Source organism: Doryrhamphus excisus, linkage group LG7 (assembly GCF_037039965.1).
Source record: "Doryrhamphus excisus strain RoL-2023G ecotype Guam linkage group LG7, RoL_Dexc_Guam_v1.1, whole genome shotgun sequence".
Lineage (NCBI taxonomy): Eukaryota > Metazoa > Chordata > Actinopteri > Syngnathiformes > Syngnathidae > Doryrhamphus > Doryrhamphus excisus.
In genome coordinates, this window is record NC_136363.1 from 18,225,759 (window position 1) to 18,252,233 (window position 26,475).

General features: G+C 41.0%; 1 protein-coding gene across 4 annotated transcripts in view; it reads left to right on the forward strand.

Annotated features, from left to right (window-relative positions):
* The window catches only part of ralylb (RALY RNA binding protein like b), a 73,443-nt gene that overhangs the window by 31,191 nt on the left and 15,777 nt on the right, over nt 1-26,475 (forward strand). For 2 of the 4 annotated variants that reach the window (XM_058059845.2, XM_058059846.2), the window contains exon 2: nt 2,594-2,867. In XM_058059845.2, the coding sequence (XP_057915828.2) occupies nt 2,612-2,867 (256 nt within the window). In that variant the 5' untranslated portion in view covers nt 2,594-2,611. Of the gene's footprint in view, nt 1-1,796; nt 2,868-26,475 lie in introns of those variants that run through there. The other 2 variants (XM_078792285.1, XM_058059844.2) reach the window with 2 other exon arrangements.

The following is a 26,475-nucleotide window of genomic DNA, read 5'->3' on the forward strand; positions in this document are numbered from 1 at the left end:
AAAAACATGAGGAAAAGCGGTAGAAAATGAATGAATGAATGTTTTAAGTTATCTTATAATTAACCTGAAGGCCGAGGTCAAAGGGCACACGCCTTCTTGCCCTCCGCATCACATAGTGGACGTTTGATCACGTTTAGGGACTCGAGTATCACGCCTGTATGAATATTTGGTGAACGCTGACAGTAATTTTTTTTTTTAATGCAAAAACACCCGTCAAAGATCCTCTATATGACAGAAGTGTCGGTTTGAAGAACTTACTGCAAAAACAGTGAGTCAAAGATCCTCTATATGACAGGAGTACTCTGCAGTTTTAAGGATTTACCACAAAAATCCACCAGGACTGCTCTCTTTAAGACCCGACTGCAAAAAAAAAACCACCAGTCTGCTGTTTTTCACAATCTGTGGCAAAAATGTATAAAGATTTAATCCTTGGCCTCTCGTTCATCACAGTGTCATGGCGAACATCAATATAATACGTGCTGAGTGTATTTACAATTAGCGTCTGTGTGTGTGTGTGTAATTGTCTTGCTGCTGATAAATGTCAAGGCCACTCTGGAGACGCCTCACACACACACACACACACACATGCAAAGGCAAAGTGAAGCTAACGAGAGCTTCCAAGCGTGTTCATTCCGTAAGCGAGCAGCTGAACGTCCGCCATGATCCCACTCTCAGGTGTAATGGACGCCTGACAGAGAGGGAGACTGACACTCCCTCCTCCTCCCCCTTCTACTCTGCCTGCCTAAACGGGAATGTCTCGGGAATTTTCCTCGCATGATTGGGCGCTTTCCTGTTTGCCGTGCCACGTTAGCATGGATAGCGACCTTACAGCCACATTGAATGAAGGGAAATAGGATGGAATGGTACAAAGTGTAGGTCACTTTAGCCAAAGATAGCAAATAAATGTCACATGATGTCACATTTTTACATATATAATTATGGATCATTTTAATTTAATTAATCTGTCTGTTTGTGTTCGAAAACAACTTCAAAAATTTGTGCATTTGTGCATATAACTCCATAAAAAAGAGCCGTTGTTTGGGACATTTAGCCTTTGGTGCTCGGTGTTAGCATGTCAGCATTGCTAGCATGCTAATTTTAGCATACTTAATTTTTTTGCTATACTCATGGGTAGACATATTTAAACACTTACCACTATAATGCCAGATGTTAGCATGTTAATGTTAGCACAATAGCATTGCAAGTAGGCTAAAGTTAGCATGGTACAATTTTTAGCCGTTTTCATAGGTAGACACTGATATAGTAAACACCACTGTCATGTTAGGTGTTAGCATGTTAATGTTAGCATGCTAGCATTGCTAGCAGGCTAATGTTAGCATAGTGGCATTTTTAGCCGTTTTCACAAGTAGACACTATTATGCTAGGTGTTAGCATGCTAATATTAGCACGATAGCATTGCAAGTAGGCTAATGTTAGCATAGTGCAATTTTTAGCCGTTTTCATAGTTAGACACTGATATGAGCACTTACCACTGTCATGCTAGGTGTTAGCATGTTAACATTAGCATGCTAGCATTGCTAGTAGGCTAATGTTAGCATAGTAGCATTTTTTTGCCGTTTAGTGTTTTAAGTAGACACTATTATGCATTATAGAATTGCTAACATGAGCATATTAGCATTTTGGCTTTTTATGAATATAAACCTAAGCAGACACAGTGCTGTGATGCTAGGTGTTATCATACTAATGTTAGCATGCTAACATAATTATTCTAACATATTTTTGCATTTTAGCACTTTTACAAACACTTTACACTGTTGGTGCTAATATTAGCATTCTCTAAGCATTCATCCATGGTATGTTTTCATGGTCAAGGAATTTAAAGTATGTCGATAAAATAAACAACTTTATTAGTGATTTACAGTATTATATTATATTATATTACACTAATAGTATTTATGGTGTATGCTTGCTGAATTTGAAATACTCTCTAACTCTGAATAACCTCCAAAATATGTCTAAATAGTGTGTGAAGGGAATGTAAAATTCGCAATTAAGTACCATGATTTGTTTTTGTATATTTCAACTGTAAACATGAAATAGTTGTGTTGTTTTATGGCCACAGTTGGGCATGTTAGCGTGAGAGCTAGTGTTCCTATGCTGCTTTCTCCTACCAATATTTGGCCAATGCATATGTGAAACAACTGCAGGGGAGGACGTGTATGGTAGATAAGTGCATTTGGTGACTTAATCGCAGCAAAAAAAAAAAAAAAAGTCAGAATAAAAGCGGCAAACAAATGAGACGGCGGCATTAAGCACGCGACAATGCAGCTAAGCAGCGAGACGACAAAGTGCTCCCGCTGACAGCTAGCGTGGTCGGAGAGAAACTGTTGCGACACCCCCACCCCCACCCCCCCTCTCCAAAAAAAATAAAAAATTCTCCCACTCAGCCATCTGCTGTTAGCCGTTCACGCATGCTAAAATGTGCCTGAGGTGAAGCCTGTGGATGGAGAAGAGCTTTAAAACAAAGTCTGCTGTCTAAATTTAAATAGCACTTGAAATAAAAACAAGTATATTCAATTAGCTTTTCTCATGTGGTCACATGGAACACATTTTGTACCCTGTGTGTCCCAAGGAGTGCTCCAGGTGGAGGATGACTGGTAAAACCCAGACCAGCAACGTGACCAACAAGAATGACCCGCGCTCTCTCAACTCCAGAGTCTTCATCGGCAACCTCAACACGGCCATCGTCAAGAAGACCGACATCGAGGTCATCTTCGCCAAGTACGGCAAGATCGTGGGTTGCTCCGTGCACAAGGGATACGCCTTCGTGCAGTACCTGAACGAGAGGAACGCCAGAGCGGCCGTGGCGGGCGAGAACGCTCGCGTCATCGCCGGACAGCCTCTCGGTGAGTCAGATTTGTTTTGTTCTTGTTTCCTGTTTTGGGGTAAGAAACCTGCTGGAGAATGGGGAAGTTTTTTTATTCTAAGGTTACCCAGCATGCCTTGCGGGTTACAGATGCAGGTACTTTAAGCAACATCCTTCATGTGCTATATCCGTCATGCTACACCATGTTTTATGCTACCTTCTTAATACTAAATTCCGCGTCACGGGTGTACAAAGTGTGGCCCGGGGACCATTTGCAGTCCATGGCCCATTTAAAAAACATATCAGGAAAAAATATAAAAATTAAAACATGGCAGTAATTTTACAATAATAAAGAGAAAATATTAAGATTAAAAAAATTGGAATTTAATGACATTTTTTAAAAATTATGTTGTGGGAAGAGTCAACAGAGAATAACGAGAATAAACAACATTTCTGAGAAAAATGTTGTAATTTAACCAGCAATAATCGTCATTTTACAAGTCATATTGTAATATTATGAGGAAAAATAAGCTCAATTTAGTAACATAAAGTTAAAAGGAAAAAAATTATTAAGTTGTTAGGGAAAAATTATAATGTCATGAGAATAAAGTCAAAATATTATGGGAATAATTATGAGAAATGAAATAATAAAAAAATATTTTTTAGAAATATAAAAAAATAAAAAATAGCTGAAATGTGAAAAAAACTGGTGTAATTTTATGGTAATAATTTCTAAATATTAATAGAAAAAAATTAACAAAAACTAAAATTGTATGTTAGTAAAGACATAATTTTTAAAGAAATCTAGTGCCCTAAATTGTGCCAAATATTAAAGAGAATATTATCATATTATAATAAACAATTGTAATTGTTGGGAAATTATGTTGGGCAAAAACTTACAAAAAAAATCATGGGAATAAGTCAAAATATGATGAAAATAAATCATAATATTACGAGAAGAATATTTCCAGATATTAGAAGTTGAAATATTTGAAAAATCAACAGCAAAAATTGAAAAAAAGTTCATACTAATAATATGCTTTTTGACCTAGTCAGATAGTTTTGTTGTTGTTTTAATGAGCTGAGTCAGCAGCCCACTGGGAAAACTCCCAGTCCCCCTTATGGACAGTCCGCCCCTGCATATACGTACATTCACAAGATCATAAAGAACACCAAGATGCCCTGTGGGATACATTATGTTGACTATACATTTAAAATATTTCCATAATGTCAAACCAGTGGGAGGTATATTGACTTTTCCCTTTCTAATACATTTGTCCACATGAGTATAATTCTATCCCGTCGTCTCTTGCGGATGTGACAGTTGAAATTGCAGTGCGAGATAATAACTCTTTAATGAAACGTTTTGTAAGAGAGGGGGGGGGGTATGGGGCAAGACCCGTGGCGGAGGTCATTCTCTTCATGCCCACATCATTACGCCGTCGCCGTCCCTGCGCTAATAGAAAAAGCATCAGCTCCAAGAGACCGAGGGTGCGCTTAATTGTCAATTAAGGGATGTAGCTTCTGGGCTGTATTGCTCGTTACCCCCGATGTGATGACTTGTAGATGGAGCGACAACGAGGCAATGGAGACGTAGTTTAGTCAAAATTTAGTCATGACGGGAAGTCAGGTGTCATGTTTTGGGTGGGGGGGAGAGAAGCATGGTGGTGGCAGCCTCATGCTGTGGGACTAGTCAGGGTAGAGAGCCTTCTTCAGGACGCTCTGGACCTCAGACTGGTTCATATTTTGTAATGGTAATGGTTTTATTTCATTTGAACATGCATCAGATTACAATTGAATGCATCACATAATCAGTTCACAGTTCCACATGTCCAAAAGGAGTAGGAAGAAGCAAAGCTTATTAAATCCTACCCCTCCATCTGGTACTTTTACAATCAGTAACTGTTAGCATAGTAGCATTTTTTGCCGTTTTCATAAGTAGACACTATTATGCTAGGTATTAGCATGCTAATGTTAGCACGATAGCATTGCAAGTAGGCTAATGTTAGCATAGTGCAATTTTTAGCCAGCACATATAGACAAACAACCATTCACACTCACATTCATACCTATGGACAATTTGGAGTTGCTAATTAACCTAGCATGTTTTTGGAATGTGGGAGGAAACCGGAGTACCCGGAGAAAACATGCAAACTCAACACAGAGATGGCCGAGAGTGGAATCGAACTCGGTTGTCCTAGCTGTGAGGTCTGCACGCTAACCACTCAGCCTTAATTGTGTCACTTAAGTACATCAAATTATAAATACCATTAAAGAAAATGTGCTAACAATGCAACAGTTAAAAAAAGAAATCATCTTTATAATACAGATAAATTCTAAATAATTCAATAAGATAAACAAATAAACAATATCAATTTTAAATTAATAAAATGACCAAGTAAAAAAAAGAAAACAGATGATTTTTATATTATGCAGCAGAGTCACTGTGTTGTTGGGTGCTGTCCGTGGTGCTGAAATCCATCTGCACAATTGTAGCCGTCATGCACGCACATCTCCACCATGCTTGTCTTTTTTTTTTTTGTGGGGATGTTGTTGTTGTTGTTGTTGTGTGTCCTCTCGCCCTCGGGCTGCAAGCTGAGTGAGGAAGTGGGGGGTGGTGTACAAGTCTTTGTGACACAGTGACAAGATGATTGGTGGCATCCATGAAGCTCCAATCAATGTGCGGAGCGCCCGCTGAGATCTCTCTGCTACATCTCCAACCACCTAAAAAACATACGGACAGATGTTTTGGATGCTTGTCACCCCGAGTTGCCACGGCTTCCGAGGCACACACTTTATACTCTGTCGACGCACTGGCCACTTTATTAGATACACTGGCAACCAAGCCGCACGTTTTATACGTCTTACATGTGTTTTACGCCACATACTTTGTTCACGCTGTATGCTTTATGTAACAAGTGTGTTTTGCTACATGCTGGTACTACTTCATGCAAATTATACTCTGCTTTGTTCAAAATGCTTTAGGCTAAATACAATGTGCTACATGTTTTATATTCCGTTCCATTCAGCCTAGCTTAAGACTTTATGCAACATGTATGTTTTAGTTATGATGATGTGAATGCTGATGTTCTCATTGGGAGTGACCAGGATGGATAGGATCAGGAACAAAGTACATCAGAGGAACATTACATGTTAGAGGTCTTGTATATAAAGTCAGAGAAGCCAGACTGAGATGGTTCGGACATGTCTAGAGGAGAGATGGAAGTTCTTCTTGTTCTTTTTCTTTGGGCTTTCCCCTTCAGGGGTCACCACAACAAAACAACCAAAATGAAACAAAAATGAAATGAAAGGTATACAAAACTGGGATGAGACCAGCCATGTTGGTTGGTCTAGGAAAAGACAGGATGCAGAACTGGATGTAGCAGATATGAGGATGCTGAGGTTCGCATTGGGAGTGACCAGGATGGATAGGATCAGGAACAAAGTACATCAGAGGAACATTACATGTTAGAGGCCTTGGAGATAAAGTCAGAGAGGCCAGACTGAGATGGTTCGGACATGTCCAGAGGAGATATGGAAGTTTGTGTTGTTCTTTCTCTTTGGGCTTTCCCCTTCAGGGGTCACCACAACAAATCAACCAAAATGAAACTAAAATGAAAGGAAAGGTACATAAAACTGTGATGAGACCAGCCATGTTGTTTGGTCTAGGAAAAGACAGAAAGCAAAACTGGAGATCGCAGAGATGAAGATGCCGGATTTTCTAATTGGGAGTGACCAGGATAGATAGGATCACAGAGGAGTACATCACAGGGACATTACATGTTAGAGGCCTTGGAGATAAAGTCAGAGAGGCCAGACTAAGATGGTTGGGACATGTCCAGAGGAGAGATAGTGAATATATTGGTAGAAGGATGCTGCCAGGCAGGGTAGTTGAAGAAGTGTAGTTGGTGTGAGAGAGCCCAAAAAGAAAGAAGAAGAAGAAGAATAAGCGGTACGCCGCGTATGCTATGCATCATTGCAGCCATTTGCAAACTAAACAGTGTTTTTAGAGGATTTTCCAAGGGGTTTACATAAGACTCTTAAAGATGTGATGTAGCAGCGCTGACAGCTTCATCATCTAAACTGAGAGGAAGTCTTCCTGACGTGACACGGCGCGAGCATGTTTGCGCCTCTGGAGGCAGCAGATGTGTGCCATTGGCAGGCGCTGCTTGAAGCGCTGTCGGGGAAGGACAGTGAAAGTACAAAAAAAAAAAAATCACTTTCACAAGCTGTTGTGTAAGCTGTGAGCTGTGAGGAGGAGAAAGACTCACACTTTTGAGATTTTTCTCCCCCCCCCCCCCCCCTTCCACCCACCTGGTGGGAAGGTCCATCGCATTACAATATTAATGGCCGCATTGAGGGATAATGTGTGATGGATCACCAATCATACCGCCTCCGAATGGCATTGGCGAGACTTGGCCACATAAATAATAAAGTGATTTAGATGCAAAATCCATCCAAAGCCGATTACAAAGGCAGCAGCGCCACAATCAATCGTCATTCCGTGCCAAGGGTGTGTATGTGTGTGTGTGTGTGTGTGGGGGGGGGGGGGTGCATAGTAAGCAGCCACCGGCCCCAAAACCACACCAAGCACAGGTAGCACCTAAAATGTCCTTTTGGTGTTTTTCACACAGCACAAATACTTATTACGACTCTTATTTTGAAAAATTTCAATGTTTTGTTATATGGAATATCAAGTACTCATAGTACTCATATCAGGATTTCTATAGGGAATAACGAAAGGAATGGGGTATAACATCCTGTTATGTGGAATAGCAGGGTGATATCTGTAATATCAGTTAGTCATATGGAATACTGGACTGGACTATATAGGGAGTAACAGGCTGTTATACAAACATTACATATGGAATACTAGGCTTCTATGTCTGATATCAGGTATCCGGAATTCTATGTGCAGGATTATGTATGAAATATCAGGAATTAACATGGAATATTGGGAGATCAAGGTAATGTACTGTATGGAACGTTCATTATCTTATATGGAATATCGGGATGTTATATAGAATGTTATGTTAATATATAATCTGCACGGTGTTGGAGTGGTTAGCATGCAGGACTCACAGCTTGGAGACCCAAGTTCAATTCCACCCTCCACTAGCTGTCAGAAATGTTCTTTAAGCACCAGACTTGATTGCCAGAAGAACAGGTTTTTCCATAATAATAATAATAATAACAACATAGGGCTGCACAGTGGTCGAGTGGTTAGCACCAGGAGACTCGAGTTCAATACCACCCTCCCACCCATATCTGTGTGGAGTTTGCATGTTCTTCCCGTGCATGCGTGGGTTTTCTCCGGGTACTCCGGTTTTCTCCCACATTCCAAAAACATGCTAGGTTAATTAGCGACTCCAAATTGTCCATAGGTATGAATGTGAGTGTGAATGGTTGTTTGTCTATATGTGCCCTGTGATTGTATATAACAGTATAGTGTATAAAAATATTGTATATAACAATATAACAGTCACTAAAGTCATCATACAGCAACTTCACACTCAAATACAAACATGTACCAATATGAATATATTAAAAAAACAACTCCATAAAAGTTTTCCCATACTGTATTGCATCTAAGCAACACTATCATTGGGGTGCTGCAATGACGTTAGCCCCTCTCTGGGCTCCTCAAATAAAGACACACATCATCAAAAGTATAAGATGCAGATGTATTTACTACACTAAAACGGTCTGAAAGTTTAATGAATGTTAAGGAATGTTTCCTCCCACATTCCAAAAACATGCTAGGTTAATTAGCGACTCCAAATTGTCCATAGGTATGAATGTGAGTGTGAATGGTTGTTTGTCTATATGTGCCCTGTGATTGGCTGGCGGTAGAAAATCAATGAATGAATGAATGAATGAAAATATTCGGCAGGCTGCACGGCGATTGAGTGGTTGGCATGCAGGCCTCACAGCTAGGAGACCCGAGTTCGATTCCACCCTTGGCCATCTTTTTTCTCTCTTCTCCTTGTGCATGCGTGGGTTTTCTCCCGGTACTCCGGTTTCCTCCCACATTCCAAAAACATGCTAGGTTAATTGGCGACTCCAAATTGTCCATAGGTATGAATGTGAGTGTGAATGGTTGTTTGTCTATATGTGCCCTGTGATTGGCTGGCGACCAGTCCAGAGTGTACCTCGCCTCTCTCCGGAAAACAGCTGGGATAGACTCCAGCACCCCCTGCGACCTTCATGAGGATAAGCGGTAGAAATAATGAAAGGTGTTTTATGGAATATTGTGGTCATATATGGAAGAGGAGATATTTCCATGGAATATCAGGGTCTTATATGTTTAGTTTGATTCCTATGTAACGTCATGTAATCTTTCTTCTGATAGTGTAATGGTTGGTGTGTCCTATTCATGTGGCCCAGTGAGCAGCCAATGTGGTGTCTTAATCAAATCAATGCCATCCCTTAAAAAGATGCTCCTCTGGTCCCTAAAGTAGGTCAAGTGTGAGGTCCTCAAAGGCCAAGTGGCCGCTTTTAGAACGGGAATACTTCAGGATGATCAGAAAGTGCTACCTGAGGCTAGACCAGGATGGCGACCATCATGCCTGCGGTGCCCTTTTCTGGACAGCGAGGTCCAAGTTCCCCTGACCCCCCCAAAGCTCTGAGTCAGTGTGTTGGTGATTCAGCGGCCTGCAGCTGGGCAGCGTAATTGGCCATGGAGGATCAGAGGAGCGTGAGAGGAGCGAGGAGAATGGCGTCGAGAGAGCGGCCTAAGGCGAGGTTACGGGCTGGATTTTTTATTTTTTTAATGTTCTTTTATTTATTCCGTCCATCTTCACTGAGGGCGGTGAGTCTGTCACAGTGATTTCTAATTTGTGCCGTAAGCAGAAGGGGGGTCATCGAGGTCACGCCGCCTGCCCCCCCCCCCCGTGTGCGGCTATTATCACTGAATGTGTAATGACCAGCCACAAAGCGTTACACAACACGCAAGCATTTTTCCCGCCGCCGCCGTCGTTGCACCTTGAGGGGAATATATCAGCACTCGTGTCTTAAGTCTTCATCGCCCGGCCATGACTGGATCAATTATTATGAAGTGGTAAAAGGCCACATTCGCCATCCCTGGAGTCTTTGTCGGCTCAGATATGAGACCCCGTCCGATTAGCTAGCGCTCAGTGTAAAGGTCAGGTTGCCGCACTGTCACAGAGAGGCCGAACACCTGCAGTTTTTTTATTTTTTTAACATTAGAATCCTACACCATGCTGAGTTAACCATGGGATTAATATGTTATGAAACGGCAAAGTGGCATATCAGGGTAATATAAGGCATTAAGAAGGCGCATTGTGACATGTAGTATCCTATACTGGCCACTAGCTGTCAGTAATGTTCTTTAAGCACCAGACTTGATTGCCAGAATAACAGGCTTTTCCGTAATAATAATAATAATAATAATAATCCAAATTGTCCATAGGTATGAATGTGAGTGTGAATGGTTGTTTGTCTATATGTGCCCTGTGATTGTATATAACAGTATAGTGTATACAAATATTATATATAACAATATAACGGTCACTAAAGTCATCATACAGCAACTTCACACTCAAATATACAAACATGTACCAATATGAATTAAAAAAAAAATCCTTTAATAATAATAATAACAACGTAGGGCTGCACAGCGGTCGAGTGGTTTGCGCGCAGACCTCACAGCCAGGAGACCCGAGTTCAATTCCACCCTCCAACACATATCTGTGTGGAGTTTGCATGTTCTCCCCGTGCATGTGTGGGTTTTCTCCGGGTACTCCGGTTTCCTCCCACATTCCAAAAACATGCTAGGTTAATTAGCGACTCCAAATTGTCCATAGGTATGAATGTGAGTGTGAATGGTTGTTTGTCTATATGTGCCCTGTGATTGTATATAACAGTATAGTGTATAAAAATATTGTATATAACAATATAACAGTCACTAAAGTCATCATACAGCAACTTCCCACTCAAATATACAAACATGTACCAATATGAATTAAAAAAAACTCTTTAAAAGTTTTCCCATACTGTATTGCATCTGAGCAACGCATTCATTGGGGTGCTGCAATGACGTTAGCCCCTCTCAGCCCCTCACTGACGACCAGTCCAGGGTGTACCCCGCCTCTCGCCTGAAGACAGCTGGGATAGGCTCCAGCACTCCCGCAACCCTCGTGAGGAAAAAGCGGTAGAAAATGAATGAATGAATGAATGAATAATAATGGGCTGAACGGCGGTCGTGTGGTTAGCGCACAGACCTCACAGCTAGGAGACCCGGGTTCAATTGCACCCTATCTCTGTGTGGAGTTTGCATGTTCTCCCCGTGCATGTGAGGGTTTTCTCTGTGTATCCACATTCCAAAATAATAATAATAATAATTGGTGACTCCAAATTGTCCATAGGTATGAATGTGAGTGTGAATGGTTGTTTGTCTATATGTGCCCTGTGATTGGCCTGCGACCAGCTGGGATAGGCTCCAGCACGCCCGGCGACCCTCGTGAGGATGAGCGGTAGAAAAATACATGCGTGTAAAGGTGACTATAGGGGTGCTATTCATGTTCATCGGGCTCTAATAATGTTAACGTTGTAAAGATGTTTTCTATGAAAGATATTCTATTTATAAAGACGAATGAGTGTATGATGTAATGTATATAGAACACGATTATGCTCTAGTGAATATGCCTCACTCCGACACACTGGTTGACGAACGCAGGATCGGTTCCAGAGGCGGAGTTGATTAAAAATTCCACGTGAGAGAAGGAATTGTACCGGATTGATTGTGTCCCAAATTACTGGCTCAAGCGAGTGTGTCATCGGAAAGTACGTACTCACACTGAGGCAATTGTTTTCACGCTAACAGACATGAACATATGTAGACGCCCACGTACACACACACACACACACACACACACACAGCGAGCTGCATCCCACTGAGCCTTGCACTCTGATTCACGGCTCAGTGTTTCTCTGCCTTGTGAACTGCAGGGTTTCCAATCAGAGAATTAGCTGCACTTCTCCTCTGCCAACATCCTCACAGTCATCCATCTCACTTTGTCCGCACCGTGCCTCACGCCCCGCTAAGACTTTGTGCAGGCAGGCAGGGAAAAGAGAGGAAAAGACATCCTGGCAGCAGCGGTAGGGGGGGTGATATGTTTCCTTCATTTTTACTATAAACAGCGGTGAACTTATTTTTCCACTTTTATGGTACATTGTACATTACGAGGGCTTAACTTCTTTTTACACTTGTGTGACCACATATTACCAATCCATGACGTCCATGACGGTAAACGCATCTAAAGTGATGACTTGTGGGATTTTGAGGGTTCCGCCGGCTTTAAAAGTCTGTCGCCGGAATTATGAATGAGCCGTCTGTGTGTTGTTTACGCAGGCAGGAAGTGATGCCTTCATGGCTTCATGCTGTCATAGGAGATTTGAGCATGTGAGACCCCCATGAGAAGGAGGGAAAAGAGGGCTTGTTATAACAATAAGGGGAATGCATCATTCAAGTGTTCATTTTGGATTGGAAATGATGGGTGGAAACTGTGTGTCTGTGTTATCCGTGCATGTGGAGGCCTTTGTGGTCATTGAGCGCCATCTTGTGGAGACAAGGTGCTATTACAAGAGAATGGAGACATGCACAATGCAATTGTTTTATTTGTTTTTTGCCTTCCATGGCTTGCATGTTATGAATCTGAAGCCTCTAAACAGGGCTTCCAAATCCTTCCAAAGCAAATAATATAGCATATACACATAATGGATGTCAAACATATGATATAATCACAGAAAATGACCATTTATGAATATTTATCGATCCATAAATGGGTTCCCTGGCCTCTGATTTAATGATTTTGTGACTCAATTGCATCCAAGATGTATTATTGTCACTCTATTGCATTGTTTAACCCTATGTGATTGAATTGAAAACTCAAATAAATTAATTAAATTTACGTAATGAATAAAATATATGGTAAACCATTAAGTGAAGAAAATTTATGAATTATAACCGACGGGTTTTCTATTAGAACGTTAACAGTATAGATTCAACATCGATTTAATTGGGTGCTTACATTCTGTATTTTTGCCACTAGAGGCCACTGTTGAACTTGTAGCGCTATATTTGTGTTGCTCGACTAAAGAAAATAAATAATAACTAATAATACTGATGAGTTTTGGCATATTATTATTGTATTATTACACTAAGATGAAGTGAAAAGATTCGAAATAAAAAAATGTGTATATATTACAAAAGATCGGCGAATTCACATTTTTGGTGTGTTGTATTGTTCCATCGTGGACAGCAGATGTCGCTGTTGTTCTTTAAACGCTAGGCATATCCACAGTACTGTACAGCAATTCATTAGGGGCAAAACAATGCAACACGGTGCAGCATAATAAATCCTGTAAATAGTCTCATAAAAGACCTGCACCCGCGTGCACTCACTGTAACATTTTAAAGAGCCTAATGAATAATAAAAGCACTTACAGGCAGATATAATAAATGAAACCTCAAGGGAGGATGTTATAGCGCAATGCTGTTTATTTTTTTGCATCCCTGGTTGCTGTCTTTTTGTTTCCACGGCACAATTCATTACGCCTTTTAATAAGAATAATAATAAAGGCAGCACATTAGCAGTAATATAATTGTTTAAACCAATGCCACCCAGAGATAGTCATCAGATAATATAACTTTGGCTGAAAGATAATAATCAAGGAATATATTGAGAGATTACATACGGGGATTTAAAGGTAGATGGAGCAACGTGATTAGCCACTGATGTCTTTCTTATGTACAGAAATGATACTTTACAGCTAGAAAGAGTGATAAATATGAGCATGTCAACAAAAAAAGTATGTATACAATGTAAACGTATTGACGCACAACCTGGGAACATTACTCTATTCACTTTAGACCAGTTTGTCGTCACCATTTTGGAAGGTGCCATTGTGGGCTAGCAGTGTAGCAACAGCTATGCTAGCATGTGATACTTGCGTGTTTAAAAGACTTTTGGTCACTATTAGTTTCTGTTAACGATAAATAACATTGAGATGTGGCGTTTCTGTCTTATTTAAAAATATTTTTCACAGATAATGTGGGTAAAATTAATTAATTAAGTCAGCTTATTAGGCTACTTGTTGTGGTGGTGGTATTTTCCGTCTACAAAACTAGCTTTTCTGGTCTAAACTATTTAGCATATGCTAATTAAGGTCTCCGGCAACAGGTGTATGTTTTGGTTTTATTTAAAATCTAATATTGATCCCTTAATATACATATTGCGATAAGCAACCCCCCCTCCTTCTTTCTCCGAACTTGGTACGATCCATAAAGAAGCGGCGGTAGTTGCTCAGTCAGAGATCATTTCTTCCCAGTCAGGAAGTCTCATTCTGTCTGTCTCCTCCAAGCTACACCGGCACACAATGATGACCATGTACAAGGGCAAGCGTCGCAACCATCGCTGTAAGTTTATACGCCGACATTTTTCACGCGTTGATTTTTGTCTGTGTTGTGTTTAGGATGCGTGCTTGTCGGTGTTGAGCTGTCATTCACTCGACGGGAAAGATGACGCGAAGTGTCACTTCGCATCTAATTTTGTGTTGACACGCATGTCACAACACAGAATCGTCATTTAGGCACTCTAATGTTTATTTTAACACTGTCATTCTTATTTGCTGCATAATGTGATCGCAAGGCTTGGTCATCTTAAAACTTTTAATTCACCAAATTAACAATATAGTCTTAAATAAAGTCATAAAACAGACTGTAGAAGATGCTCTATGCTGTTTTTGAAGGACCTACTGCAAAAAAAGCTTGTATGACAGGAGTGTTTGCTGTTGTTAGGGATCAGCTGCCAGTCAAAGATCATCTGTTTGACAGAGTCCTCTGTTGTTGTTTAGTTTCTTACTGGAAACATGCTTGTCAAAGATTGTGTATATGACAGGAGCTGCTGCTTTTTGCATGACTTACTCCAAAAATGCAAGTCAAAGATCATCTGTATGACAGGAGTGCTTTGCTTTTTTAAGGACAAACTGCAAAAAAAAAAAGATCCTCTATATGACAGGAGTACTTTGCTGTTTTTATGAATCAGCTAATCAAAATTTTTTAAATGACAGAATTCCTTGCTGTTTTTGGGAATCAACCGCAAAAATGCTAACCAGATAACATTAAGATTATTTATATGACAACATTTTCTGCTGTTTTTAGGAATCATCTGCAAAAATGTGAGTCAAAAGTTCTGTTTCTGAGAGGTACACTGCTCTTTTTAAGAATCAGCTGCAATAATGCTAGTCAAATGTCCTCTGTGTGACAGGAGCACGTTGCTGTTTTAGTAATCAGCCGCAAAACGAATCATTTTTTTAAATGATTTTTATATGACAAAAGTCCTTGCTGTTTTTAGGAATCATTTTTAAGAATGTAAGACAATGGTCATGTACATAAGAGGAGTGCCCTGCTGTTTTTACGAATCAGCTGCAAAAACACTAGTCAAAAATTGTCTCTATGAGAAGGGTACTTTGCTGTTTTTAGGAATCAGCTGCAAAAACACTGAAGATCTTACATATGAGGGGACACCTTTACTGTTTTTGATAATCAGCTGCAGAAATTCCAGTCAAAGGTCCTGTATATGAGAGGAACACTGCTATTTTTAGGAATCAGCTGCAAAAATGCTAGCCAAAGGTCCTCTGTATGAGATGAGCACTTTTCAGTTATTTGGAATCAGCCGCAAAAACGCTAACCAAAGACAAACTTCCTTGCTGTTTTTAGGAATCAGCTGCAAAAATGCCAGTCAAAAGTCCTGTATATGAGAGGAACACTGCTGTTTTTAGGAATCAGCTGCAAAAATGCTAGCCAAAGGTCCTCTGTATGAACTGAGCACTGACAAACTGACAAACTACCTTGCTGTTTTTAGGAATCAGCTGCAAAAATGCCAGTCAAAAGTCCTGTATATGAGAGGAACACTGCTGTTTTTAGGAATCAGCTGCAAAAATGCTAGCCAAAGGTCCTCTGTATGAACTGAGCACTGACAAACTACCTTGCTGTTTTTAGGAATCAGCTGCAAAAATGCCAGTCAAAAGTCCTGTATATGAGAGGAACACTGCTGTTTTAGGAATCAGCTGAAAAAATGCCAGCCAAAGGTCCTCTGTATGAACTGAGCACTGACAAACTGACAAACTACCTTGCTGTTTTTAGGAATCAGCTGCAAAAATGCCAGTCAAAAGTCCTGTATATGAGAGGAACACTGCTCTTTTTAGGAATCAGCTGAAAAAATGTTAGCCAAAGGTCCTCTGCATGAGCTGAGCACTGACAAACTACCTTGCTGTTTTTAGGAATCAGCTGCAAAAATGCCAGTCAAAAGTCCTGTATATGAGAGGAACACTGCTGTTTTAGGAATCAGCTGAAAAAATGCCAGCCAAAGGTCCTCTGTATGAACTGAGCACTGACAAACTGACAAACTACCTTGCTGTTTTTAGGAATCAGCTGCAAAAATGCCAGTCAAAAGTCCTGTATATGAGAGGAACACTGCTCTTTTTAGGAATCAGCTGAAAAAATGTTAGCCAAAGGTCCTCTGCATGAGCTGAGCACTGACGAACTACCTTGCTGTTTTTAGGAATCAGCTGCAAAAAGGTCCTGTATATGAGAGGAACACTGCTGTTTTTTTGGAATCAGCTGCAAAAATGCCAGTCAAAAGTCCTGTATATGAGAGGAACACTGCTGTTTTTTGGAATCAGCCGCAAAAACGCTAATCAAAATTCTTATTTGACAAAAATTCCCTGCTGTTTTTAGGAATCAGTTAGTCAAAGATCGTCTATACGAGAGAAGCCCTTAGCTGTTTAAATGCCAGTCTAAACACCTCTATATGAGAGGTGCACTCTGCTGTTTTTAGGAATCAGGTGCCAAAACCCTAATTGTAGATGCTTTGTATGCTGTTTTTGAGGATCTGCAGCAATGAAGCCTCAGTCCCCCATCATGGAACCTATACAAGGACGTGAACATAACAGTTCAGCATCCCTAATTGTCATTGGAGTGATTCAAAGCAAGATTAAAATTAGCTGAAGTGGCTACCATACGTGAATGAAATAATATTCTCTACTCTACTAATATTTTTATTTTTTTTGGTCGACCTGCTTGTTGTGCGGCGAAATGTCTCTTTTTTTGATACATTGATGGCGCATTGAAGGGACGCAATCTCAAAGCGAGCTTTATCTGCACCGCCGGGGCGCCTGAAGGGGGCTGAGGATTACGAGCTGATCCAACGCGGCAACCGAGGCAGTCTGAAAGTCACACTCCAGTGTTCGCAGATGCTCCACTTTTTATTATGCGATGATGCTCACTGTCATCATGTATTAGAAAATGGCTGATGCTGCTCTACTAACCTGGTAGTTTAATCCTCAGGAAAGGGGCATCTATTCCTTTTGTTTGTGTGTATTTGAGTGGATTTACCAAAAAAAAAAAAATCAATAACTACCACATGAACTACCGCACCGAATCATTGTTTTCTGTTTGGTTTGGCAATTCATTCATTCATTCATTTTATACCGCTTTTCCTCACGAGGGTCGCGGGGGTGCTGGAGCCTATCCCAGCTGTCTTCGGGCGAGAGGCGGGGTACACCCTGGACTGGTGGCCAGCCAATCACAGAGCACATATAGACAAACAACCATTCACACTCACATTCATTCTACTATATTGGATAATACGACTATATAAGTGACTATAGGGGTGTTATTTCATATATAGGGGGCTCCAATAATAATAGTATTACGATTTCAAAGGTCAAAAAATGCTTTTTTGTGCTCTAAAATTACAATACCAATACCAAAACCAACCAATTAACTGCGATAAATGAGGTATTACTGCACTTTGACCCCCCCCCCCCCAGTCGATAGTTTTGTTATCTTATGCTCCAAAATGACTTAATTCATTAATTCATTCATTTTCTACCGCTTATCCTCATGAGGGTTGCGGCGGTGCTGGAGCCTATCCCAGCTGTCTTCGGGCGAGAGGCGGGGTACACCCTGGACTGGTCGCCAGCCAGCCAATCACAGGGCACATATAGACAAACAACCATTCACACTCACATTCATACCTATGGACAATTTGGAGTCGCTAATTAACCTAGCATGTTTTTGGAATGTGGGAGGAAACCGGAGTACCCGGAGAAAACCCACGCATGCACGGGGAGAACATGCAAACTCCACACAGAGATGGCCGAGAGTGAATTGAACCCTGGTCTCCTAGCTGTGAGGTCTGCACGCTAACCACTCGACCGCCGTGCCGCCTGGTTTGGCAATCATTTAACTTATTTAACCCCAGTGTGTGTATTCGGCTGCCTTGATTAACTACCAGTTAATCTTTAGTGCTTAGTTGTAAGAGTAGTAGTTTGTTTATGTGATGCGGTGGATGTGTTTTGTTGCACCGTGAGTATGTTGTGTTGTGTGTGAGTCAAAAGGTCCGCCCATTTCTGCTTTAGATGAATTTGACATAGATATGTCCAATATAGCTTAGGAACCTCACTGTATTCATTTTAAGCCAATTTATTGTAGATACATACAATATTTCTAATGCTAGCCCGTCAACCCAAAACAAAATCTTGACATTGGAGCTCTTTGATGTTTGGGTCTCAAACCGCATCTTTTGAAATGCAGATGTACCCCCCCCCCCCCCCACCGACACCTCCATCCACCCACAGGTTCCCCCTCTCCTCACCTCCATGTGCGGCTCTCTTTTTCCTGTCATTAACCAGCAGTCCTGCCGTGAACTGCTTGGTGTTTGTGTGAGGAAACCATACTAGTTCCTGGGGCTTTTTTTTTTAATATTGTCCACATAGTGGGATGCACGCAGGCCTCACAGCTAGTAAACCCGAGTTCAATTCCACCCTCGGCCATCTCTGTGTGCAGTTTGCGTGGGTTTTCTCCGGGTACTCCAGTTTCCTCCCACATTCCAAAAACATGCTAGGTTAATTAGCGACTCCAAATTGTCCAGAGGTATGAATGTGAGTGTGAATGGTTGTTTGTCTATATGTGCCCTGTGATTGGCTGGCCACCAGTCCAGGGTGTACCCTGCCTCTCGCCCAAAAACAGCTGGGATAGGCTCCAGCACCCCCCGAGACCCTTGTGAGAATAAGCGGTAGAAAATGAATGAATTAATGAATTAAGTCATTTTGGAGCATAAGACAACAAACCTATCGACTGGGGGCGGGAGGGGGGGCCAAAGTGCAGTAATACCTCATTTATCGCAGTTAATTGGTTGGTTTTGGTATTGGTATTGTAATTTTAGAGCACAAAAAAGCGTTTTTTTACCTATGAAATTGTAATACTATTATTATTAGAGCCCCCTATACATGAAATAACACCCCTATAGTCACTTATATAGTCGTATTATTCAATATAGTAGACATTCATTAATTCATTTTCTACCGCTTATTATTTACAATTATTTTTAATTATTAATAATAATAATAACAATTCATAATAATAATAATTATTATTATTGTTCATTTTTTACCGCTTATCCTCACGAGGGTCGCTGGAGCCTATCCTAGCTGTCTCACCCTGGACTGGTCGCCAGCCAATCACAGGGCACATATAGACAAACAACCATTCACACTCACATTCATACCTATGGACAATTTGGAGTCGCTAATTAACCTAGCATGTTTTTGGAATATGGGGGCGAAACCGGAGTACCCGGAAAAAACCCAGAGAACATGCAAACTCCACACAGAGATGGCCGAGGGTGGGATTGAACTCGGGTCTCCTCGCTGTGAGGTTTGTGCGCTAACCACTCGTACACCGTGCAGCCCTATAGTAGACATAATAACAGAAAATAAGACATATAAGACATCGGGCACTATGTCGTACAGGAAGATGCTCAAAACACAACAAAAATAGTATTCGATACAAGTGAAAGTGTGCATCTTTTTGCTGTTTTTGAGAGTCTAAACAAAGTCTTCCAGCTGAATTCATGTCAAAGACATTCAAGGTGACTTCCTGGCACGTTCATCACCTGCCGATTCAGTACCGCCACCGTTCCCCCTCTCCTCCGGCTGTGGAACAATTTGCATGATATACTTGGCATGTTTATTTAATTAAGACCGCTTCTCGCTCCGTGAAGAAATGACAAGCAGCTGGTTGCCGTCTGACAGCGTCTCTTTCATTAAGATATATCCCATTAAGTCAAGCAAACAAAAACAAAAAAATGCCGGTTTTGGAAAAGTGACGCGTCTGCTGTCCAGCTGTCAGCGCTAGCCGTTGGCCAATTTATGGCATTTTGAGAGTAAACAAAGGCACATCTTTCGAGTGTTTTTGGAAATCCTGTGCTGCGCAGCAGAGATATGACTCACAGAGACGGACCAGAGCTTGGTGAATAGTTGCTTCGTCCAGGGATTCTCAAACTGGGGACCCTACTGGTCCATTTATGAAGTTATGGCGTATGGTTAAAAAGTGCATAACTATGGTAAGGAATCACAATGGACAAATATTTATATGCATCCACGGATGTCCGATATTGGCTTTTTTGCCCAAAACCAATATGCTGATATCATCCCAACTCTCAATTTACGATACCAATATCTGTAACATGACCTATCTCCTCACATATTGGTTCTATACAGCATTTTTTAAATATCGGTTTTCATCAGGAAAAAAATCAGATACCAATATCAACTGTTATGGCATTTTTTGGTGATAATTATCAGTTCCATTGGCTGGCCACCAGTCCAGGGTGTACCCCGCCTCTCGCCCAAAAGAGAGCTGGGATAGGCTCCAGCACCCCCCGCGACCCTTGTGAGGAAAAAGCGGTAGAAAATTAATGAATTATCAGTTCCGATAATTATTGGACATCCTTTATAGTTAGTGCATAGTAAAACAGGATTAGAGCCCGCTAGACATGAAATAACACCCCTATAGTGATTCATTCATGTATTAATTTTCTACTGTTCATCCTCACGAGAGTCGCGGGGGTGCTGGAGCCTATCACAGCTGTTTCCGGGTGAGAGCTGGGGTACACCCTGGACCGGTCACCAGCCAATCACAGGGCACATATAGACAAACAACCATTCACACTCACATTCATAGCTATGGACAATTTTTGAGTCGCTAATTAACCTAGCATGTTTTTGGAATGTGGGAGGAAACCGGAGTACCGGGAAAAAACCCACGCATGCACGGGGAGAAGAGAGAGAAGAGATGGCCAAGGGTGGAATCAAACTCGGGTCTCCTAGCTGTGAGGCCTGCATGCCAACCACTCGCCTGCCGAATATTTTCATTCATTCATTTTCTACCGCTTATCCTCTTGAGGGTCGCGGGGGTGCTGGAGCCTATCCCAGCTGTCTTCGGGCGAGAGGCGGGGTACACCCTGGACTGGTGGCCAGCCAATCACAGGACACATATAGACAAACAACCATTCACACTCACATTCATACCTATGGACAATTTGGAGTCGCCAATTAACCTAGCATGTTTTTGGAATGTGGGAGGAAACCGGAGTACCCGGAGAAAACCCACGCATGCACGGGGAGAACACGCAAACTCCACACAGAGATGGCCCCCGGGTCGTAGTTTGCCCACCCCTGGTCTATATAAAGCGGTATCAGGACTTTGGGTTACTCCGAGGACACTGTGGCGTAATCAACACATGCACCAGAGGTGGAAACAACATTCTCCCGATCCGACATGGAGTCATCGCGGCGGAACAGCACCGAGGCGGAAACGAGCTGCCGGCGAGCTGTGCCAGCGCCATCTCTCAGGAGAGACGAGATTAAAGCCCACACTGTTTGGTTCCCGCTACAATAACACTGTTTTATGTAAAGCGAGTGTGCGTGTTTGACGGTGGCAGACGCCATTCCATTGCTACATGTGGACACCATGACATGTGCTAATGCGGAATTGACCCAAATATAAGACGGTATTTTGACCTTTAAAAATGATGGAACTTTTTATTGTTACAAAAAATTAAGGTGGGGCATAATTTAAATTAGGTCATTTATTAACACTTATATATTTGTGGGGCAAATGTCTCAGCCATGTGATTAGTTCACTAGTTAATTAATTCGATATTGATACTGGATATTGGATTACATCAGACTGCATCTGAAAATCTCCAATACTGACGTTTCCAGACTCCAGAGGTGATGTGTTACTGATGTCGGCCGTATGTATTTTTCATTCAAGTCTGAGAAAAAGTGCAAAACTTGTCATGCGCAACTATTCCCGTGAAAAACACATTTTCATGCATTTCACAAACAATTTTTTCCATTTCACAAATTTTTTATCAATTTCACAATTATTAAAAATTATTAAAAAATATTTACAAAATTATAGAGAATTATTAAAAATATTGTTAAATTATTTTTAAATTATTAAAAATATTAAAAAGTATTTAAAATATTTAAAAATATATATTAAAAATTATTTAAAAAATATTTTTAAATATTTTAAAAATTATAAAAAAATTTTTTTAAATATTTTAAAAATTATAAAAAAATATTTAAAATTAAAATTATTAAAAATTATTTAAAATTATTCAAAAATTATTACAAATTACCCCTACCCCTCCATGTGGTACTTTTACAATCAGTAACTGTTACATTTGTTCACTTTTCACCGCTTTCCTAATATAGTTAAAGTTTTTTTTTATAAATTTTTTTTTATTTTTTGTCCTGTACCAAAGTACGAGGTGATATGACCATACAAAAGGAGTACGAAGAAGCAAAGCTTATTAAATCCTACCCCTCCATCTTGTACTTTTAGAATCAGTAACTGTTACATTTGTTCACTTCCTGCTTTCCTATTGGATTGATATCAGAAGTCAAAAACTTGTATCAGGACACCTTCAGTAGCAACACTATAAAGCGCATGCAGAGGTAGATGAAGATGCTAAATCATGTCTACTCATGATACTTCAAATGCAGCCACATCAATTCGGAGGTTGCCTACAGCCACAGGGGTTAAAGCTTTTATTTTCTTTTATCGACCACACACTCAGCAGTTAACTGTTGGATCTTCTTTATCATGGAAGCTTGGCCAACATGCCTCTGAATGAAACGATACTTATCGAAATCACAATAGATGTTCCGCCAAGAAAACAAGGATCCGTGACTCCCCTTGAAGGAGTCCGTCGGTGCGTTTTATCGGTCTCATTTGTCGCGCCATCTCCCGGACACCTCACTGTCATGCCCTCAGGCCTCACATCATCCATCAATGTCTCGTTGGCCTTATCTATTGTCTTCTTACCGCTTAATATCCCGACATCGGACTCGGGATTGTATTTTAGTATCGGGGGGATGAGCTGCGATGCGTTTCAGTCACAGGAACTGGCTTTGTCGTTAGCTTGCGAGGGGCAGACCTCAAACACGAGGAGAGGAGGCTTTGAATAAATCAAGGCTGGAAGATATGGCGACATATTGCGAAGGGATTGGCGGGGCTGACAGAGCGTTCAAGTGAAAATCAACAAAAAATTGAAGGACAAGAGGGGGGGTACTTTCGCGAATGAAACTGTGTCTCCTGCTGAGGACACAAGGAATCGCTATCTCGATGCAGGTCTTACGTTTGCTTCCCACAGAGGGGGGGGGGGGGGGTGAGCGCTGGCTAACTGCCTGAGGCTTGAGAGGGAAACTAAAAGCAAGGTCCGAGGGGGGTTGGGTCAGCGCAAGGTCAGGGAGGGAGCGACAGGATGATTGAGTCTGGTTTGTATTCACTGCCTGTCGCGAGACAGCCCGACGGCATCAACGTCGTCTCCTCTTGCAAGCTTTGTTTCAGGATCACGACGAACCGTTGCTGTTTCCCTGAGTCCAATGGCATCGGGCGTCTCTTAAAACACAACAATGAGTCACTTGACTATCAAGCCGCAAATCATTTTTCATGCACGGATTTCTTTGCCATGACAACTAGCTTGATGGAACGAGGACATACGTACTTGTGACTCCTTCTATAGCAGGGGTCTCAAACTCGTGGCCCGCGAGACGCTAGTTTGAGGCCGCCCACCTTGATACCAAAGTTTAATGTTGAAATGACAAAGCTGTGTGTACACCGGACACAATTAACATGATTTTGCCCCGCCCATACTGTTACCCCGCCCTGATTAGCAATGAAGCTAAAGGCTTATGACGCTGGGTACAAATAAATACAGGAAATTATTTGGAATAAAACGGAAAATACACGTCAAGATAAAGCATCTCATCAAACATGTTGTTAAAGTTACGACACTGTTCCCAGATGGAACTGAGTACGATGCTAACTTGCTAATTGGGTAAAATTATTACGTTTCATTAATGTTCATGTTAAAGGTTAAATAACTGTTAATACTGTACATTTGAATCTGAAAAAAATAATTTCTGATGTGTGATGTGTTATTTGAGGAGCCCAGAGAGGGGCTAACGTCATTGCAGCACCTCAATGAATGCATTGCTCAGATGCAATACAGTATGGGAAAACTTTAAACTTTTTTTTTTTAATTCATATTGGTACATGTTTGTATATTTGAGTGTGAAGTTGCTGTATGATGACTTTAGTGACTGTTATATACAATATTTTTATACACTATACTGTTATATACAATCACAGGGCACATATAGACAAACAACCATTCACACTCACATTCATGCTTATGGACAATTTGGAGTCGCCAATTAGCATGTTAGCAACCTGGCATGTTTTTGGAATGTGAGAGGAAACCGGAGTACCCAGAGAAAACCCATGCATGCACGTGGAGAACATGCAAACTCCACACAGATATGGCCGAGGGTGGACTTGAACTCGGGTCTCCTAGCTGTGAGACCTGCACGCTAATCATTTACTTTGATGAGCACTGAATTTTTAGCCATATTTTTTAACTTAAAAAGTCCATCAACCCCTGAGATATAGGAACCTAGCACATATATTTATTTCCATATTTGCTCAAATTATGGGTCCAATTTCCCCCCTTTTGGACATTCCCTTACCCATGATGCTGTATGTTCGCGGATTTAAGCTCATTTTCAGTCCAATTTCCTCCTTCTTTCTTCTTAGTTCAGCGGGACTTAACAGCAAGCGACATATTTACTAAAGCCACTTATTTTGGTGACATCAAAGTATGCGTAGCCACATTGCTAGCTGGAGGAACAACAACTCTTCTACTTGGCTGCAGATTTACTCATCTTTACTCATATATAAAGGTGAAGTAAAGGACTGCATAAGTACTCACAAACTTCAGGTGCAGCTTTGCTGACACTGCAAGCCCCTCACCCCCCACCCAAGCTCAGGGATCAAGCGTGAACAGCTCTTTTGAAGAGCATCCAGCCACAAATTCTCGATTAGATTCCGATCTGGGTTTTTTCCTTGCCCGCTATAGAACATTGACCTTGTTGTACTTTGTACTACAGCCATGTAGTTTTTGCTGTATGCTTGGGGGTCGTTTTAAATCGAACCCACGTCTTCCTGATCTCATGATTTTTTTTTTTATTTACTGACAGTCTTGTCAAAAAAAGCCAATTTATACTCAAAACCATCCACAGTATAACGATGCAGTAGACGTAGTTTATCAAAAAGACCCCCTAAAGCAGGGGTCTCAAACTCAATTTACTTGGGGGGGGGCACTGGAGCTAGGGTCTAGGCAAGGCTGGGCCACATCAGGTTTTCCAAAAAAAATAAAACGCATTTATTAAAAACAGAAAAATATACAAACTTTTTCAGTGCTTTGGTTCCGATTTTCTACAATAAAAGCGCTGATAAAACATTCCACTGTTCTCAAATATCTTCATTTTCATTTTTCTACACAAAATAAGATGAAAAATAAATAAACAAATCAAGAATAAAGAAAATCAATCAATCAGTAATAAATAAATATAATAATAAAACGGCAAATAATAAAAACTTAAGAAACCACATATACTAGTTGGTGGGTAGACAAATGATTTTTTTCAGATTAAAATGAACAAAGCATTATTAGAGCCCTGTAGACATGACAAAACACGACTATAGTCACATTTATACTTTTTTATTTACAACATATTGCGCAACTGCAGGGTCTTGAGACACATGCTAACTCACAAACTAGAGAGCTAGCGACCTAAACGGTAGACTTCAAGTTATTTCCTTTAAACTTAAATAGCCAAAAACTTACCACTTCCACACAGATAGGGAGGATAACTATTAACAGTTATTTAACCTTTAACATGAACATTAATCAAAGGTAATAATTTTTTCCGGGTACATGATACCATACAGCATCCATATCAAACGTTCATATCAAGGCGGGGGCCTCAAACTAGTGTCCTGCGGCCCACATTTGGCCCGCAGGCCGCGTGTTTGAGACCCCTGCCCTAAAGTAATCCATAGTACAGGACTCCTAATGAGAACTATGAATAATTTCATTCTAACTCCCCCGTCTAGAAAGAAAGTACAACCGCCGCCACAGCTCGACAAGAAAGTGACTTCAGAACAATAGCAATGCTAATAACGCTCCATGATGTAGCGATGGGACGCCATTGCGCTCAAAGCAGGAAGCACACATCTGAAGCTCTCTGAAGCATTTTCGCTGTAAAACTAACTTTAGGAAAAAAAAAATAAAAACTTCTGCGACCACACTGGTTGATTGATGCTGAATTGCTTTTTGGTGCTTCGGCTAAGGTCGTTGCAAGGTCCCGCTGCTGTGCAGAGACGCAGCGGCTCCTGGGAGGCAAAATAAACTCAAAGT